This window comes from Oncorhynchus nerka, linkage group LG4 (assembly GCF_034236695.1).
Source record: "Oncorhynchus nerka isolate Pitt River linkage group LG4, Oner_Uvic_2.0, whole genome shotgun sequence".
In the NCBI taxonomy this organism is placed as follows: domain Eukaryota; kingdom Metazoa; phylum Chordata; class Actinopteri; order Salmoniformes; family Salmonidae; genus Oncorhynchus; species Oncorhynchus nerka.
Window position 1 is genome coordinate 80,447,351 of NC_088399.1, and position 20,867 is coordinate 80,468,217.

A 20,867-nucleotide genomic window follows, 5' to 3' on the forward strand; every position below is an offset into this window, starting at 1 on the left:
AATCACATGCACACACGCTCAGAATCACATACACACGCTCAGATTCACATGCACATACGCACAGAATCACATACACACGCTCAGAATCACATACACACACTCAGAATCACATGTACATACGCTCAGAATCACATGCACACAAGCTCAGAATCACATGCACACACACTCAGAATCACATACACACGCTCAGAATCACATGCACACACTCAGAATCACATGCACACACGCTCAGAATCACATGCACACACGCTCAGAATCACATACACACGCTCAGAATCACATATACACTTTCAGATTCACATGCACATACGCTCAGAATCACATACACACGCTCAGAATCACATACACACACTCAGAATCACATGCACATACGCTCAGAATCACATGCACACACGCTCAGAATCACATGCACATACGCTCAGAATCACATACACACACTCAGAATCACATGCACATACGCTCAGAATCACATGCACACAAGCTCAGAATCACATGCAAACACACTCAGAATCACATGCACACACGCTCAGAATCACATGCAAACACACTCAGAATCACATGCACACACGCTCAGAATCACATGCACATACACTCAGAATCACATGCACATACGCTCAGAATCACATACACACGCTCAGAATCACATACACACGCTCAGAATCACATGCACATACGTTCAGAAGCACATGCACACACGCTCAGAATCACATACACACGCTCAGAATCACATGCACATACGCTCAGAATCACATACACACACGCTCAGAATCACATACACACGCTCAGAATCACATACACACGCTCAGATTCACATGCACATACGCTCAGAATCACATACACACGCTCAGAATCAAATACACACACTCAGAATCACATGTACATACGCTCAGAATCACATGCACACAAGCTCAGAATCACATGCACACACGCTCAGAATCACATGCACACACGCTCAGAATCACATGCACATACACTCAGAATCACATGCACATACGCTCAGAATCACATACACACGCTCAGAATCACATACACACGCTCAGAATCACATGCACATACGCTCAGAAGCACATGCACACACGCTCAGAATCACATACACACGCTCAGAATCACATACACACACGCTCAGAATCACATACACACGCTCAGAATCACATGCAGATACGCTCAGAATCACATACACACACTCAGAATCACATACACACACTCAGAATCACATGTACATACGCTCAGAATCACATGCACACAAGCTCAGAATCACATGCACACACGCTCAGAATCACATGCACACACGCTCAGAATCACATACACACGCTCAGATTCACATGCACATACGCTCAGAATCACATACACACGCTCAGAATCACATACACACACTCAGAATCACATGTACATACGCTCAGAATCACATGCACACAAGCTCAGAATCACATGCACACACACTCAGAATCACATACACACGCTCAGAATCACATGCACAAACTCAGAATCACATGCACACACGCTCAGAATCACATACACACGCTCAGATTCACATGCACATACGCTCAGAATCACATACACACGCTCAGAATCACATACACACACTCAGAATCACATGCACATACGCTCAGAATCTCATGCACACACGCTCAGAATCACATGCACATACGCTCAGAATCACATACACACGCTCAGAATCACATACACACACGCTCAGAATCACACACTCATGCTAACATGCATGTTTAGGAGACGCCACATGTCGAAAGCTTGTTCCATGTTAAATGCCTGTCTGAGTGTGTGTTTGTGTGTCTGTTTGTCGGCCTGTGTGTGTGCGTGCTTTCCCTGTGTTTAGGTAGCTAGCATGGCTTGCTGAAAGCAGAGTGACGCAAGGCGATTTGTGTCATCTGAAGATTTGTTCCAGTGACTTAATGCCATGCTTAGTCACATCCCCCAAACTCTCCTCCAGACTGACAAGGAAGACATACAGAGCACACAACATCCCCTCCTTTTTTCCCAAACCCATACCAAGTGTTATAAGGATGAAACACTGACAGACAGCACATCAAAGAATGGTTTACGTAAATCTAGTTATCTTTGAGTTATCTCTACCTCTCCTTTTACTCTTCCTCTCTCAACTCCCTAGATGTACCTCACTCCACTCCTTCCCTAACGCCTCTCTCCTCCTCCCTCAACTCCCTAGATCTACCTCACTCCACTCCTTCCCTAATGCCTTTCTCCTCCTCCATCTTCTCCCCAGATCTACCTCACTCCACTCCTTCCCTAATGCCTTTCTCCTCCTCCATCTTCTCCCCAGATCTACCTCACTCCACTCCTTCCCTAATGCCTCTCTCCTCCCCCATCGACTCCCAAGATCCACCTCACTCCACTCCTCTCGCTCCTTCTTAACCTCTCTGCCATCCTGACGTTACCGTATACACTATATCCTATATATACTGTATCATATATCCTAAATACTGTATCATATATCCTTTATCATTTACCATATATGCTCTATACTGTATCCTATATACTGTATACTGTATCCTATATCCTGTATCCTATACCCTATATCATATATCATATATACTGTATCGTATATACTGTATTCTATACCCTTTGTACTGTATCATATATCCGATGTACTGTAGCCGTTACACTGTATCCTACTGTATATTGAGGATCCTAGATACTGTATCATATATCCTATGTACTGTATAATTTACACTATATCCTACTGTATATCCTGTATCCTATATACTGTATCCTATATCCTATATACTGTATCCTATATACTGTATCCTATACCCTATATACTCTATCCTATATCCTGTATCCTATACCCTATATACTGTATCCTATACCCTATATCATGTGTCCTATATATCCTATATCCTGTATCCTATATCCTGTATCCTATACCCTATATCCTGCATTCTGTAGCCTGTATACTGTATCCTATGCCCTATATCCTTTATCCTATACCCTATATCATGTATCCTATACCCTATATACTGTATCCTATACCCTATATCTATTGTCCTATACCCTATATCCTGTATACTATACCCTATATCCTGCATTATGTACCCTGTCTACTGTATCCTATGCCCTATATCCTGTATCCTGTACCCTATATCCTGTATCCTATACCCTATATCCTGTATCCTATACCCTATATCCTGTATCATATACCCTTTTTCCTGCATCCTATACCCTATGTAGTGTATCCTATATACTGTGTCCTATATACTGTATCTTATATCCCATATACTGTAACCTATATCACATATATTCTATATCCTGTATAATCTATCATATATCTTATATTCCATATCCTATATCCATATGCTATATCCATATGCTATATTCCATATGCTATATCCTATATACTGTATTAAGTATACTATATCCTACATCTTATATTCTATGGCCTATATTCTAAATCCTATATACCGGATATTATTTCCTATACCATATATCCTATATACTGTGTCCTATTTCAAAAGTTTGGACACACCTACTGATTCAAGAGGTTTTCTTTTTTTAACTATTTTCTACATTGTAGAATAATAATGAAGACATCAAAACTATAAAATAACACATATTGATTCATGTAGTAAAAAAAAGTGTTTGACATTCTGCAAAGGGATCCTGAGTGACGCAGCAGTCTAAGGCACTGCATCTCAGTCCTAGAGGCGTCACTACAGACACCATGGTTCCAATCCAGGCTGTATCACAACTGGCAGTTATTGGGAGTCCCATAGGGCGGCGCACAATTGGACCAGTATCATCCTGGTTTGACCGGTGTAGGCCGTCATTGTAACTACAGGAAGCATTTGGTCTGAGTCATTACAGCTAAATGTGGCACAACCAGTTATGGGCCATTACTTTTTCACACAGGGGGGACTGGGGGTTGCATAACTTTGTTGATTAAATAAATAAAATAAGTATCCAATTGTTGTTGTATTTGTTCACTCAGGTTCCCTGTATCTAATATTAGGTTTTGGTTGAAGAGCTGAAAAAAATATGCAAAAAATAGAGATTCAGAAAGGGGCAAATAGTTTTTCACAGCACTGTATTTATGACCCTAGTTACTACTAAAGTCAGATCTGTAAGGTTTGTGACCCTCTAACACCCTCATCACCTCACCATAGTCCCTCTAACACCCTGATCACCTCACCATAGACCATCTAACACCCTGATCACCTCACCATAGACCATCTAACACCCTGATCAGCTCACCATAGACCATCTAACACCCTGATCACCTCACCATAGACCATCTAACACCCTGATCACCTCACCATAGTCCCTCTAACACCCTGATCACCTCACCATAGACCATCTAACACCCTGATCACCTCACCATAGACCATCTAACACCCTGATCAGCTCACCATAGTCCTTCTAACACCCTGATCACCTCACCATAGTCCCTCTAACACCCTGATCACCTCACCATAGTCCCTCTAACACCCTGATCACCTCACCATAGTCCGTCTAACACCCTGATCACCTCACCATAGTCCCTCTAACACCCTGATCACCTCACCATAGTCCCTCTAACACCCTGATCACCTCACCATAGTCCCTCTAACACCCTGATCACCTCACCATAGACCCTCTAACACCCTGATCACCTCACCATAGTCCCTCTAACACCCTGATCAGTTAGGTAGTCTAACTGCTAGACCGTATCACCTCACCATAGACCCTCACTATGTCTAACTGCCAAGCTACCTGCCCCGGATCCCCTCACCATAGACCCACCCCTCACCATAGACCCTTCACAGTGGTGTAAAGTATTTAAGTAAAAATACTTTAAAGTACTTGATTTTTAAAATGTTTAATTTCACCTTTATTTAACCAGGTAGGCTAGTTGAGAACAAGTTCTAGTTTGCAATTGCGACCTAGCCAAGACAAAGCAAAGCAGGTAGACACATGCAACAACACAGAGTTACACATGGAATAAACAAACATAAAATCAATGATACAGTAGAAAAATCGATATACAGCATGTGCAAATGAGGTAGGATAAGAGAGGTAAGGCAATAAATAGGCCATGGTGGCAAAGTAATTACATTATAGCAATTAAACACTGGAATGGTAGGATGTGCAAGTTGAGATACTGGGGTGCAAAGGAGCTAAATAAATAAATAAATACAGTATGGGGATGAGGTAGATTGGATGGGCTATTTACAGATGAGCTATGTACAGGTGCAGAGATCTGTGAGCTGCTCTGACAGCTGGTGCTTAAAGTAGGTGAGGGTGTTAAGAGTCTCCAGCTTCAGAGATTTTTGCAGTTCGTCCCAGTCATTGGCAGCAGAGAACTGGAAGGAGAGGCGGCCAAAGGAAGAATTGGCTTTGGGGGTGACCAGTGAGATATACCTGCTGGAGTGTGTGCTACGGGTGGGTGCTGCTATGGTGACCAGTGAGTTGAGATAAGGCGCTTCTTTACCTAGCAGAGACGTGTAGATGACCTGGAGCCAGTGGGTTTGGCGACGAGTATGATGCGAGGGCCAGCCAACGAGAGTATACAGGTCGCAGTGGTGGGTAGTATATGGGGCTTTGGTGACAAAATGGATGGCATGGTGATAGACTGCATCCAATTTGTTGAGTAGAGTGTTGGAGGCTATTTTGTAAATGACATCGCCGAAGTCGAGGATCGGTAGGATGGTCAGTTTTACGAGGGTATGTTTGGCTGCATGAGTGAAGGATGCTTTGTTGTGGAATAGGAAGCTGATTCTAGATTTAATGTTTATATTCATCTGGAAGGAGAGTTTACAGTCTAACCAGACACCTAGGTATTTGTAGTTGTCCACATATTCTAAGTCAGAACCGTCCAGAGTAGTGATGCTGCACGGGCGGGCAGGTGCGGGCAGCGATCGGTTGAAGAGCATGCATTTAGTTTTACTTGCATTTAAGAGCAGTTGGAGGCCACGGGAAGGAGAGTTGTATGGCATTGAAGCTCATCTGGAGGTTAGTTAAAACACAGTGTCCAACGAAGGGCCAGAGGTATACAGAATGGTGTCGTCTGATTAGAGGTGGATCAAAAAATCACCAGCAGCGAGAGCGACATCATTGATGTATACAGAGAAGAGAGTCGGCCCGAGAATTGAACCCTGTGGCATCCCCATAAAGACTGCCAAAGGTCCGGACAACAGGCCCTCCGATTTGACATACTGAACTCTATCGGGGAAGTAGTTGGTGAACCAAGCAAGGCAATCATTTGAGAAACCAAGGCTATTGAGTCTGCCAATAAGAATGTGATTGACAGAGTCGAAAACCTTAGCCAGGTCGATGAATACGGCTGCACAGTAATGTCTCTTATCGATGGCGGTTACTACTTAAGTAGTACTATTTTTGACAACTTCTACTTTTATTTCACTAGAAAATAATGTTCCAAATGTATGATTCATACTTTTACTTTTGATACTTATGTATATTTTAGCAATCAAGTGATATTTCACTGGGTGATATTCACTTTTACTTGAGTCATTTTCTATTATGGTATCTTTAGGATTTAATCGCCAGATAAAATAAGAAGTGGTAAGCTTCCATTCAAGCTTTATTGGTGAGCTAAAACAAAATATTGGAAAGTGTCAATGTACCTTGAAGGGATTTTGACAATGAGGCGCTTTATCTACAATGCCTTCAGGAAGTATTCATACCCCTTGACTTATTCCACATTTGGTTGTGTTACAGCCTGAATTCAAAATGTATTGAATCTCTTTTTTTCTCTCTCACTCATTTACACACAATAACCTATAATGACAAAGTGGAAACAGGTTTTTCAAAATGTTTGCAAATTTTGAAAAAATTTAATTACAAAAATATCTAATTTACATAAAGTAAGTATTACACCCCTGGGTTAATACTTTATAGCAGCACCTGTGAGTCTTTTGGGGTAAGTCTCTGAGCTCTGCACACCTGGACTGTACAATATTTGCATATTACTATTTGTAAAATTCTTCAAGCTCTGTCAAGTTGATTGTTGATCATTGCTAGACAGCTATTTCCAAGTTTTGCTATAGATTTTCAAGATGTTTTCAAACCGCTCAGGAACATTCAATGTCATCTTGAAAAGCAACTCCAGTGTGGATTTGGCCTTGTGTTTTAGGTTATTGTCCTGCTGAAAGGTGAATTTGTCTGTTGGAAAGTGTCTGTTGGAAAGTGTCTGTTGGAATTTGTCAGTGTCTGTTGGAAAGCAAAGGTTTTCCTCTAGGATGTTGCCTGAACTTATAGCTGTTTTTATCCTAAAAAACTCCAGAGTCCTTTCCAATGACAAGCATTTCCATAACATGATGCAGCCACCACCATGTTTGAAAATATGAAGAGTGGTACACAGTAATGTGTTATGTTGTATTTCCCACAAACCTATCGCTTTGTATTCAGGACAAAAGGTTAATATATTTGCCACATTACTTAAATGCCTTGTTGCAAACAGGATGCATGTTTTGGAGTATTTGTATTCTATACAGGCTTCCTTTTTTTTCACTCTGTCATTTATGTCAGTTTTCTCGTTTCATAATCATTAAACTCTAACTTTTTTAAAATCACCATTGGCCTCATGGTGAAATCCCTGAGCCGCTGCCTTCCTCTCCAGCAACTGAGTTAGGAAGGACGACAGTATATTTGTAGTGACTGGGTGTATTGATACACTATCCAAAGCCTAATTAATAACTTAACCATGCTGAAAGGGATATTCAGCGTCTGCACTTTTTATTCTTAAACATCTACCAATCGGTGCCCTTTTTTTTTTAGAAATGTTGAAAAACCTCTCTGATCTTTGTGGTTGAATCTGTGCTTAAAATGCACTACTCGATTGAGGGACCATACAGATAATGGTACGTGTGGGGTACAGAGATGGGGAAGTCATTCAAATGTTAACCACTGTTATTGAACACGGAATTAATCCATGCAATTTATTATGCGATTTGTTAATCACATTTTTACTCCTGAATTTGTAGATGTCAAGAGTAATTTTGCGCTTTCCTCTCCAAATAGGGATCACTTAGTGTTCCTCTGTTTTATCCTGCAGACACCCCACTGTGAGCCAGCAGACAACACACACACACACACACACACAAACCCCTTACGATACACAGAGTATTACATGTTTTGCTTATGGGCAAGTGTGTGTGCTAGTGTGCGTATGTGTGTTTATATGTTCATATCTGTGCGTGTGTGCGTGTGATAAGCTCACCCAAGTAAGAATTGGGACACCATGCATAACCCAGCAAGACACATTTCTCTCCATCTGTCCTAATAATTATTTATGCATGTAGACTGATAAGGCCCGTATGGCTCAATAAGTACTGATATTCTGGCTCGTGTGTATGAGTGAACACATCTCTGTTTATAGTTCATGTTGAGGGTGTGTGTGTGTGTATGTGTGTGTGTGTGTGGACGTGTTTAACTATTCTTGTGGGGACGAGAAGTAAACAAACTAAATTTGACCAACTGGGGACATTTTTGTTAGTCCCCACATGGTCAAATGCTGTTTCTAGGGGGTTTAGGGTTAAGGTTAGGATTAGTGTTATTGTTAGAATTACGTTAAGGGTTAGAGTTAGGAGCAAGGGTTAGTTTTTAGCTTAGGGGTAGGAATCTAGGGTTAGGTCTATGGTTATGGTTAGGTGTTTGTTGTTAGGGTTAGGGTAAGAGTACTGGTTAGGGTTAGGTTTAGGGTCAGGCGTTAGGGAAAATAGGGTTTTGAATGGAACTGAATTGTGTTTTCCCACAAGTTTAGCTGTACAAGACTGCGTGTGTGTGTGTGTGTGTGTGTGTGTGTGTGTGTGTGTGTGTGTGTGTGTGTGTGTGTGTGTGTGTGTGTGTGTGTGTGTGTGTGTGTGTGTGTAAATAATCAGTATGAGTCAGCTCAGCCAGGTCACCCGTGATACAAGTCAGTATTCGACGTCAATCAATGTCTGAGGACTTCGGGACGTGGAAACCGGCCACTAGAGGCAACCGTGAGCACTGTTAGCTTCAAGTAGTTTTCAGTTTTATTAAGGCGTTGTGGCAGATGGGCATAAGCATCTGCCTCGGATTCCAAAGTTTTTCTATGTTTAAATCCAGTTATAGAAAGTCGTTTTTGATATTTTTGTGTTAAGCCTGTCCCAAACCTTAACCCCCCAGCTAGCAATGAGGAATCAACCCAGAAGCGGCCCTCTTCCAGGTGGCCAGAACTGATTGAATTGGCCCAGAATCGGGTGTCGGACATGGCCCAGAATCAGCCCAAGTACATCAGGCCGTTTATGTCTACCAGAATCCCCCCAGAAGCGGCCGAATGCAAATTTAAATAAATGTATAAAAATGTACCAGATTTATTCATTTTAAATATGACTATTATACATACAAATTACCCCCTTTTCGTCATATCCATGTCCCATCGGTGCAACTCCCGTACGGCCTCGGGAGCGGCGAAGGTCAAGAGCCATGCGTCCCCCCGAAACACAACCCAGCCAATGTGTCAGAGGAACCACCGTACACCTGATGACCGTGTCGGCATGCATGTGCCTGGCCCGCCACAGGAGTCGCTACAGCACGATGGGACAAGGACATCCCGGCCGGCCAAACTCTCCCCTAATCCGGATGACGTTGGGCCAATTGTGCTTTGCTTCATGGGTCTCCCCTTCACGGCCAGCACGGGCATAAACCACTGTGCCACTTGCACAAAGTATCAAAATACTAAAATATTACTTAAACAGGACTCTTAAATAATTTCATTTAAATGTTATTTTTTGATCACAGAAACATTGAAAACATATGGAAAAATAAATACATAATGAAATGTTAATTATATAAAGCAGCCTGTGTAATCATCTGCCAGAGAGTAGCCACAATCGGCCCGATCCCCAAGTAATACATTTGGGCCAGATAACTCACTCACACCGGAATCGGCCCGAGTTCAATCCCCACATCCTAGCCATAAGTAATACTTGGGCCACATGACGTCTGCCGAGTCTGATTCTCAGCCGTGTTCCCCGACTCTCAGCCAGAATCGGCCCAGATCCACTGTGCTAGCTGGGTCTTACCTTAACCAGAGTTAATTCCTACTGTAACCTTAACCCTTACCTTAAAAATTCAAACTTAATACCTAAACTTAAACTTAAACACTTCGAAATGTAATGTCTGGAACAACTTCCGAAATTTGACATTTGAGAAACAAAGATAAACGTCTCACATGAGACTGTCAGAGTTTGTAGGAGTTAGCATTGCACATGGCAGACAGAGAGAGAGTTAACAAGTTGAACGTGGTAATTCGTCTGTTGATTTGCATGATGAAAGTGGAGTAGGGGGAAGTTTCCCTTTAGACAAAAGGTCAGTTTAGCATCACACACATTGAGTTGAAGTTAGGACTTGGGAAATGTAAGCTGGTTCTATGTCTGTTCTTACTGGAAGATTCTACCTGCATCAATGATACTCTCAACTCCACAGATTGATTAGTGTTTCTGGTAGACTGTTACCTCTCAAAGCGCTGCTCGGCATAATTGTGCATTTTGGGTCTGTTCATTGAAGGCACTCGGGGGCACACGCAGGCATACACACGTAGGCACACTACCGAATAGCTTCCCATGTGTACCTACACCATGTATCTACTATGACATGTTCCACATAACGGTCCATGGCTCATTCATCCCCCTTCTGTCTATGGCATTGTTGTACAATAGGCAGACAAACACACTGCCTATCCAAAATCAGACCAGCAACCGCTGATAATCACTGATTATATGTCAATCTGGGCCCCCTCTCCCTGGGGAGACAAAACCAGCAGTGTGTGTCTGTGTATGTGTGCGGGTGTTTGTGTGTGTGTGTGTGTGTGTGTGTGTGTGTGTGTGTGTGTGTGTGTGTGTGTGTGTGTGTGTGTGTGTGTGTGTGTGTGTGTGTGTGTGTGTGTGTGTGTGTGTGTGTGAGCGTGCATTCGGCACATGCAATGTGTCTCCCTGTGGAGCACTGTAACCTCAGTGGAATATGCCAACGTCCAGATTATAACCCCTAGCAGGTGGAATGCCATGTTTTACAGCATCCTATCCATCTGTCCCATACCAGGCTGCAGACTGATGCCGTGTGGCCCCAGACCATGCTCTCACAGCTGTGGATCTTCCAACCCTAGGGCCCCTCCACAGTTGGCTTCCACCTAGTTCAGCATTAAAATATAATTTAGAAGGGAAGTGTTTTCTTGAATCAAAAAGATGCTGAGGGAAATGGATTTGTCTCTACCTCACTTTCCAACTGCAAACTAGAAATATGAAGGACATTCACCAACGCAGGGCTCATGAGGGACAATAGAAGTTGATTAGGAAAATACTTCTTTATTAGCAACCCCTTATGAACAAGATCACTGCGTCCTGTTTCTCTCCTCTGCCTCCCAGTCAGTGTTTGGTGGCGGTGCTATCAGAGGAGTTGATGGAAAAGAACTCTTCAGCTGTGATATAGCTGACAGAGACAGTACACTCAGTACTGTTTCAACTGTCAATAATTATACATCAGGCCTTGTGAGGGGACTGATAATTAGTTCAGTTATTGTCAGGGGCTGTGCATACACAACACTCTAACATAGCTGTATAAAGGTTCATCTCAGTGCTATAACTGTTCACAGAAGTGCCACAGACAGGGTGGTGGTTAGTCCAGTTAGTGTGACTCATGTATCTGAAGGTTCATATCACTGCTGTAACCGTGACAAGATCTGCAACAGACGTGTGTACAGTCATTTGTAGTAAAGCCAGGCTAGATCATATGGTTGGTGTGTGTTGATGGCTGTAAGGCTAGTCATTAGTTCAATTAGAGAATGTGAATGTTCCCATTGATTGACCTCCACATCACACTTTTCATTACTAAATGAGAGATGTACACTACCGTTCAAAAGTTTGGGATCACTTAGAAATGTCCTTGTTTTTGAAAGAACATTTTTAAAATTGTCCATTAAAATAACTTAAAATTTATCAGAAATATAGTGTAGACATTGTTAATGTTGTAAATGACTATTGTAGCTGGAAACGGCTGATATTTAATGGAATATCTACATAGGCGTACAGAGGCCCAATATCAGCAACCATCACTCCTGTGTTCCAATGGCACGTTGTGTTAGCTAATCCAAGTTTATCATTTTAAAAGTCTAATTGATCATTAGAAAACCTTTTTGCAATTACGTTTGCACAGTTGACAACTGTTAAAGAAGATTAAATAAGCAATAAATCTGGCCTTCTTTAGACTAGTTGAGTATCTGGAGCATGTGGGTTTGATTACAGGCTCAAAATGGCCAGAAACAAAGAACTTTCTTCTGAAACTTCATCAGTCTATTCTTGTTCTGAGAAATGAAGGCTATTCCATGCGATGAATTGCCAATAAACTTAAGATCTCATACAACACTTTATACTACTCCCTTCACAGAACAGCGCAAACTGGCTCTAACCAGAATCGTGGAAGGCCCCGGTGCACAACTGAGTAAGAGGAGAAGTACATTAGAGTGTCTAGTTTGAGAAACAGATGCCTCACAAGTCCTCAACTGGCAGCTTCATGAAATAAATAAAACACCAGTCTCAACATCAACAGTGAAGAGGCGACTCCAGGATGCTGGACTTCTAGGCAGAGTTGCAAAAAAAAAGCCATGTCTCAGACTGGCCAAGAAAAATAAAAGATTAAGATGGGCAAAAGAACACAGACACTGGACAGAGGAATATTGGAAAAAAGTGTTATGGACAAACTAATCTAAGTTTGAGGTAATTGGAACACAAAGAAGAACATTCGTGAGACGCAGAAAAATTGAAAGATGTTGGAGGAGTGCTTGACGCCATCTGTTAAGCACAGTGTAGGCAATGTGATGGTCTGGGAGTACTTTGGTGGTGGTAAAGTGGGAGATTTGTACAGGGTAAAAGGGATCTTGAAGAAGGAAGGCTATCATTCCATTTAGCAACGCCATGCCATACCCTGTGGACGGCACTTAATTAGAGCCAATTTCCTCCTACAACAGGACAATGACCCAAAGCACAGCTCCAAACTGTGCAAGAACTAGTTAGGGAAAAAGCAGTCAGCTGGTATTCTGTCTATAATGGAGTGGCCAGCACGGTCACCGGATCTCAACTCTTTTGAGCTGTTGTGGGGGGCAGCTTGACCGTAAGAAGTGCCCATCAAGCCAATCCAACTTGTGGGAGGTGCTTCAGGAAGCATGGGGTGAAATCTCTTCAGATTACCTCAACAAATTGAAAACTAGAATGTCAAAGGTCTGCATGGCTGTAATTGCTGCAAATGGAAGATTCTTTGACGGAAGCAAAGTTTGAAGGACACAAATATTATTTCATTTTAAAATCATTATTTATAACCTTGTCAACATCTTGACTATATTTCCTATTCATTTTGCAACTCATTTCATGGATGTTTTCATGGAGAACAAGGACATTTCTAAGTGACCCCGAACTTTTGAACGGTAGTATATATGGAGGCATGGAGGACAGAGGGATGAATACATGGGTAAAGGATGGAGAGAAGAAAGGAGGGGTTCATGGGGGTCTGGCTGTCCCTGTCAGAGTGGTCTCTACAGCACAATACAGCTCAATGTGGTCAATGAGTACCCAGCCTCTCTCTCTCTCTCTCTCTATCTCTCTCTCTGGCTCTCTTTCTCTCGCTCTCTCTCTCACTCTCTCTCTCGCTCTCTCTCTCTCACTCTCTCACTTTTTGTTTGAGTGCATCTGTATGCTGTAATGTGATGGTGTGTGTGTGTGTGTCTCACTCACTGTGTGTGTCCGTGTTTCTCCCATCTCCAGGGAAGCTGGCGCTAAGAACTGGGACACCGAGGGCTGCCAAACACTCACGTCTGCCACCGTCCATACTAAATGCCTGTGCAGCAGGATCTCAACCTACGCTGTGCTAGCGCAACAAGCTAAAGACCCGGTGAGTCACATTTCCAGCTCTACTCGATTGCACTGGGGCTAACGCTAATTGGAGCCAACAAGCTAATGCGTTAGGGTGTTGGCATGTGGATATGTACAAGGTAGACTTAGGGTTACTTTGATTTGAACAGTCAACTCAGAAAGGGAGATGAATGAAATTCACTTGCTATCCTCCAGGTTTGAGATAGGACATAAACAACTGTATAAGTCACAGTTGAAATAAATACAGCTGTGAAATACATTTGAAATAAATACAGCTGTGACATCTATACAACAGTCTTCTAAAATGTAATGGAGAATCTCCATTGGAATAGATTTTTAATCTCGGACTAGGCTTTATCTGTGGCCAGGAATGCAGCCTTAAGAGTTTTTGAGAGAGTGGATTTGTTGAAATCATACGACTAAAGATGCTGCCAGTCCCAAGACCACAGCAAAAATACATTTCATTTATCTGACTTTCATTTATCTGCATGTGCAGCGCTTACATTTAGCCTCACAATGACGTGTTTCACCATTTTCCTTTCAGGACAACCAGGGGCACAAGTAGAACACAACACTATTTGACATGAACAGCTGCATTCATTGACAAATAGCAATGTAAAAACAAGTTCTCACAAAGCAGAAAAAGTATACAAATGAATGTAGATGGAAGCTGTAAGTACAGAAATTTGCTCACTGGGAAAGGAATATCCAACTAATCAGTGACAACTATGTGCAGTTTGGAGTTTGTGACAGAAACTACAGTATGTGAGCGCATTATAGACACTATGTCCTGTGATTTCCTATGATCTTCTATACAGAAGAACCCCTTACAGTATTATATTCACTATGTCCTGGGATTTCCTATAACCTTCTATACAGAAGAACCCCTTACAGTATTATATTCACTATGTCCTGGGATTTCCTATAACCTTCTATACAGAAGAACCCCTTACAGTATTATATTCACTATGTCCTGGGATTTCCTATAACCTTCTATACAGAAGAACCCCGTACAGTATTATATTCACTATGTCCTGGGATTTCCTATAACCTTCTATACAGAAGAACCCCTTACAGTATTATATACACCATGTCCTGGGATTTCCTATAATCTTCTATACAGAAGAACCCCTTACAGTATTATAGACACTGTGTCCTGGGATTTCCTCTAATCTTCTATACAGAAGACCCCTCACCTTCTAACAACTCGTGTGTAGCTTGTGAGCGTCATCGAGCAAAACATGTTACAGTCTCAGCTTTTCATAGATCGCTTTTAGTCGTTTGTAGCTCAAACCATTCTCACTCTGCAGATGTTTTTGTAAAAAGGGCCCGGCCCCGGGTCCCTTCAGGATCGGCCCTTGTCTCACAAACACCACTGTAGCTCAGCCCCCGCTATGCACACATACTAATGGTTGGAATCTACGGACATAGAAGAAATACACGTCTGTAGCTCAAACACAATGGTTAAAAGGGATTAGAAGTCCAAAACGCACCAGCGTTACGGCGGAACACATTGGGTTAATAAGTAAGCTAGTTTGTTTAGATAAGATATGGATGGTTAGCTCATTAGTTGATTATGGGAGAACTGGGCTGCGCTCATCGGTAAGCACAGCACAGAGCTCATTAGCTAATTATCTAACCAATGTTTAGTCACTGTTCAGTCCGACCGTGGGGAAGAACAAGAAGCCAACCAGTAGAACGATAGGGGGTGTAAAGGAAAAGTGCATTATAGTAATGCTCCATCCTTTGATTAGCTCAAATGTGCTTTATAGATGGGATCTTCGTTCAGTTCACGGCTGCTCTATCCTTGTTGGGCTGGGCAAGCAAACAGCTATCATTATTAGAGACATTGGGAGCCACTTTCCTTATACATTTACATTTACATTTAAGTAATTTAGCAGACGCTCTTATCCAGAGCGACTTACAAATTGGTGCATTCACCTTATGACATCCAGTGGAACAGCCACTTTACAATAGTGCATCTAAATCTTTTAAGGGGGTGAGAGGGATTACTTTATCCTATCCTAGGTATTCCTTAAAGAGGTGGGGTTTCAGGTGTCTCCGGAAGGTGGTGATTGACTCCGCTGTCCTGGCGTCGTGAGGGAGTTTGTTCCACCATTGGGGGGCCAGAGCAGCGAACAGTTTTGACTGGGCTGAGCGGGAACTGTACTTCCTCAGTGGTAGGGAGGCGAGCAGGCCAGAGGTGGATGAACGCAGTGCCCTTGTTTGGGTGTAGGGCCTGATCAGAGCCTGGAGGTACTGAGGTGCCGTTCCCCTCACAGCTCCGTAGGCAAGCACCATGGTCTTGTAGCGGATGCGAGCTTCAACTGGAAGCCAGTGGAGAGAGCGGAGGAGCGGGGTGACGTGAGAGAACTTGGGAAGGTTGAACACCAGACGGGCTGCGGCGTTCTGGATGAGTTGTAGGGGTTTAATGGCACAGGCAGGGAGCCCAGCCAACAGCGAGTTGCAGTAATCCAGACGGGAGATGACAAGTGCCTGGATTAGGACCTGCGCCGCTTCCTGTGTGAGGCAGGGTCGTACTCTGCGGATGTTGTAGAGCATGAACCTACAGGAACGGGCCACCGCCTTGATGTTAGTTGAGAACGACAGGATGTTGTCCAGGATCACGCCAAGGTTCTTAGCGTTCTGGGAGGAGGACACAATGGAGTTGTCAACCGTGATGGCGAGATCATAGAACGGGCAGTCCTTCCCCGGGAGGAAGAGCAGCTCCGTCTTGCCGAGGTTCAGCTTGAGGTGGTGATCCGTCATCCACACTAATATGTCTGCCAGACATGCAGAGATGCGATTCGCCACCTGGTCATCAGAAGGGGGAAAGGAGAAGATTAATTGTGTGTCGTCTGCATAGCAATGATAGGAGAGACCATGTGAGGTTATGACAGAGCCAAGTGACTTGGTGTATAGCGAGAATAGGAGAGGGCCTAGAACAGAGCCCTGGGGGACACCAGTGGTGAGAGCACGTGGTGAGGAGACGGATTCTCGCCACGCCACCTGGTAGGAGCGACCTGTCAGGTAGGACGCAATCCAAGCGTGGGCCGCGCCGGAGATGCCCAACTCGGAGAGGGTGGAGAGGAGGATCTGATGGTTCACAGTACCGAAGGCAGCCGATAGGTCTAGAAGGATGAGAGCAGAGGAGAGAGAGTTAGCTTTAGCAGTGCGGAGCGCCTCCGTGATACAGAGAAGAGCAGTCTCAGTTGAATGACTAGTCTTGAAACCTGACTGATTTGGATCAAGAAGGTCATTCTGAGAGAGATAGCGGGAGAGCTGGCCAAGGACGGCACGTTCAAGAGTTTTGGAGAGAAAAGAAAGAAGGGATACTGGTCTGTAGTTGTTGACATCGGAGGGATCGAGTGTAGGTTTTTTCAGAAGGGGTGCAACTCTCGCTCTCTTGAAGACGGAAGGGACGTAGCCAGCGGTCAGGGATGAGTTGATGAGCGAGGTGAGGTAAGGGAGAAGGTCTCCGGAAATGGTCTGGAGAAGAGAGGAGGGGATAGGGTCAAGCGGGCAGGTTGTTGGGCGGCCGGCCGTCACAAGACGCGAGATTTCATCTGGAGAGAGAGGGGAGAAAGAGGTCAGAGCACAGGGTAGGGCAGTGTGAGCAGAACCAGCGGTGTCGTTTGACTTAGCAAACGAGGATCGGATGTCGTCGACCTTCTTTTCAAAATGGTTGACGAAGTCATCTGCAGAGAGGGAGGAGGGGGAGGGGGAGGAGGATTCAGGAGGGAGGAGAAGGTGGCAAAGAGCTTCCTAGGGTTAGAGGCAGATGCTTGGAATTTAGAGTGGTAGAAAGTGGCTTTAGCAGCAGAGACAGAAGAGGAAAATGTAGAGAGGAGGGAGTGAAAGGATGCCAGGTCCGCAGGGAGGCGAGTTTTCCTCCATTTCCGCTCGGCTGCCCGGAGCCCTGTTCTGTGAGCTCGCATTGAGTCGTCGAGCCACGGAGCGGGAGGGGAGGACCGAGCCGGCCTGGAGGATAGGGGACATAGAGAGTCAAAGGATGCAGAAAGGGAGGAGAGGAGGGTTGAGGAGGCAGAATCAGGAGATAGGTTGGAGAAGGTTTGAGCAGAGGGAAGAGATGATAGGATGGAAGAGGAGAGAGTAGCGGGGAGAGAGAGCGAAGGTTGGGACGGCGCGATACCATCCGAGTAGGGGCAGTGTGGGAAGTGTTGGATGAGAGCGAGAGGGAAAAGGATACAAGGTAGTGGTCGGAGACTTGGAGGGGAGTTGCAATGAGGTTAGTGGAAGAACAGCATCTAGTAAAGATGAGGTCGAGCGTATTGCCTGCCTTGTGAGTAGGGGGGGAAGGTGAGAGGGTGAGGTCAAAAGAGGAGGAGTGGAAAGAAGGAGGCAGAGAGGAATGAGTCAAAGGTAGACGTGGGGAGGTTAAAGTCGCCCAGAACTGTGAGAGGTGAGCCGTCCTCAGGAAAGGAGCTTATCAAGGCATCAAGCTCATTGATGAACTCTCCGAGGGAACCTGGAGGGCGATAAATGATAAGGATGTTAAGCTTGAAAGGGCTGGTAACTGTGACAGCATGGAATTCAAAGGAGGCGATAGACAGATGGGTAAGGGGAGAAAGAGAGAATGACCACTTGGGAGAGATGAGGATCCCGGTGCCACCACCCCGCTGACCAGAAGCTCTCGGGGTGTGCGAGAACACGTGGGCAGACGAAGAGAGAGCAGTAGGAGTAGCAGTGTTGTCTGTGGTGATCCATGTTTCCGTCAGTGCCAAGAAGTCGAGGGACTGGAGGGAGGCATAGGCTGAGATGAACTCTGCCTTGTTGGCCGCAGATCGGCAGTTCCAGAGGCTACCGGAGACCTGGAACTCCACGTGGGTCGTGCGCGCTGGGACCACCAGATTAGGGTGGCCGCGGCCACGCGATGTGGAGCGTTTGTATGGTCTGTGCAGAGAGGAGAGAACAGGGATAGACAGACACATAGTTGACAGGCTACAGAAGAGGCTACGCTAATGCAAAGGAGATTGGAATGACAAGTGGACTACACGTCTCGGGTGTTCAGAAAGTTAAGCTTACGTAGCAAGAATCTTATTGACTAAAATTATTAAAATGATACAGTACTGCTGAAGTAGGCTAGCTGGCAGTGGCTGCGTTGTTGACTATGTAGGCTAGCTGGCAGTGGCTGCGTTGTTGACACTACACTAATCAAGTCGTTCCGTTGAGTGTAATAGTTTCTACAGTGCTGCTATTCGGGGCTAGCTGGCTAGCTAGCAGTGTTGATTACGTTACGTTGCGTTAAAAGAACGACAATAGCTGGCTAGCTAACCTAGAAAATCGCTCTAGACTACACAATTATCTTTGATACAAAGACGGCTATGTAGCTAGCTATGTAGCTAGCTACGATCAAACAAATCAAGCCGTTGTACTGTAATGAAATGAAATGAAAATGTGATACTACCTGTGGAGCGAAGCGGAATGCGACCGGGTTGTTGAGTGCGGAAGTTCTATTCGGTAGACGTTGGCTAGCTGTTGGCTAGCTAGCAGTGTCTCCTACGTTAAGGACGACAAATAGCTGGCTAGCTAACCTCGGTAAATTAAGATAATCACTCTAAAACTACACACTCTAAACTACACAATTATCTTGGATACGAAGACAGCAAAGACAACTATGTAGCTAGCTAACACTACACTAATCAAGTCGTTATAGTATGAACTATGACATTTAGGGTTCAGGTGTGTCTCAAAGCCAGCTTGGGTGTGTTGGTTGGTGTATGAGTTCAGCTGTGTATTTCCGTGTTAACATGCACAGGCATGTCTGGGGACTGTATGTGTCTGCATGTTGTGTGTGTGTGTGTGTGTGTGTGTGTGTGTGTGTGTGTGTGTGTGTGTGTGTGTGTGTGTGTGTGTGTGTGTGCGAGGGCGTGTGTTATTTTGTGTCTGCGTGCATGTGTGTGCTTACTGTAGCCTACAGCGTGTGTAACTGCTGTATAATTCTAAATAGAGCAGTGACCGTGGCTATGACGTGAGCAGAGCAGGCTTTTAGCGGTGATTAATGTATTGAGCCACTCTCCTCTGCTTTATGTGTGCCACTACTAATGGACCCGCAAGGACCCCTAACTCTAGCAGCTAAACACGCCTATATCCACTGACCTTTAACCTGCTCTCTTCTTCTAGCCAGCCTGTCCCATCACCCTGTGATGTCACCCTCTCTTAACCATCTATCTCTCTCTCTCTCTAATTCAATTCAAATGGATTTATTGGCATGGGAAACATATGTTTACATTGCCAAAGTAAGTGAAATGTTCTAAAAGTTCAAACTAATAGAGACATTTTAAATGTCATATTATGTCTATATGCAGTGTTGTAACGATGTGAAAATAGTTATTCTCTCTCTCTCTATGCTCTTTCTATCTTCCTGTTCCACCTACTTGTCCCTCTCTCGCTTTCTGCTGCCATCCCAACTCACACCCTCTGTCTCCCGCATCCACTGGGGGAGAGATAGAGAGAGACCTGGGTTAAGTGACAAATATTGTATATCAGGACATCTTAAGGTGTGTGTGTGTGTGTGTGTGTAGCGGTTTCTTTATGTGAGGAAGATAACATTTGAAAAGCACTTACTTTCTACAGTCTCTGTCGGGGTTAACTGCCCTGGTATTCAGCTATGCATATCTCAGATCTCACTATTCTTTACCACACAAATGCATCTAACTCTCTCTGTCTCTCTCTCAATGTGTGTGTGTGTGTGTGTGTGTGTGTGTGTGTGTGTGTGTGTGTGTGTGTGTGTGTGTGTGTGTGTGTGTGTGTGTGTGTGTGTGTGTGTGTGCGAGGGCGTGTGTTATTTTGTGTCTGCGTGCATGTGTGTGCTTACTGTAGCCTACAGCGTGTGTAACTGCTGTATAATTCTAAATAGAGCAGTGACCGTGGCTATGACGTGAGCAGAGCAGGCTTTTAGCGGTGATTAATGTATTGAGCCACTCTCCTCTGCTTTATGTGTGCCACTACTAATGGACCCGCAAGGACCCCTAACTCTAGCAGCTAAACACGCCT

General features: G+C 44.2%; 1 protein-coding gene across 4 annotated transcripts in view; it reads left to right on the forward strand.

The window, feature by feature from the left end:
- LOC115128812 (adhesion G protein-coupled receptor B2-like) overlaps positions 1-20,867 on the forward strand; it is a 147,083-nt gene that overhangs the window by 45,906 nt on the left and 80,310 nt on the right. For all 4 annotated transcript variants that reach the window (XM_065017917.1, XM_065017918.1, XM_065017919.1 and 1 more), the window contains one exon: positions 13,743-13,869. In XM_065017917.1, coding sequence (XP_064873989.1) covers positions 13,743-13,869 — 127 coding nt within the window. The remainder of the gene's footprint in view (positions 1-13,742; positions 13,870-20,867) is intronic.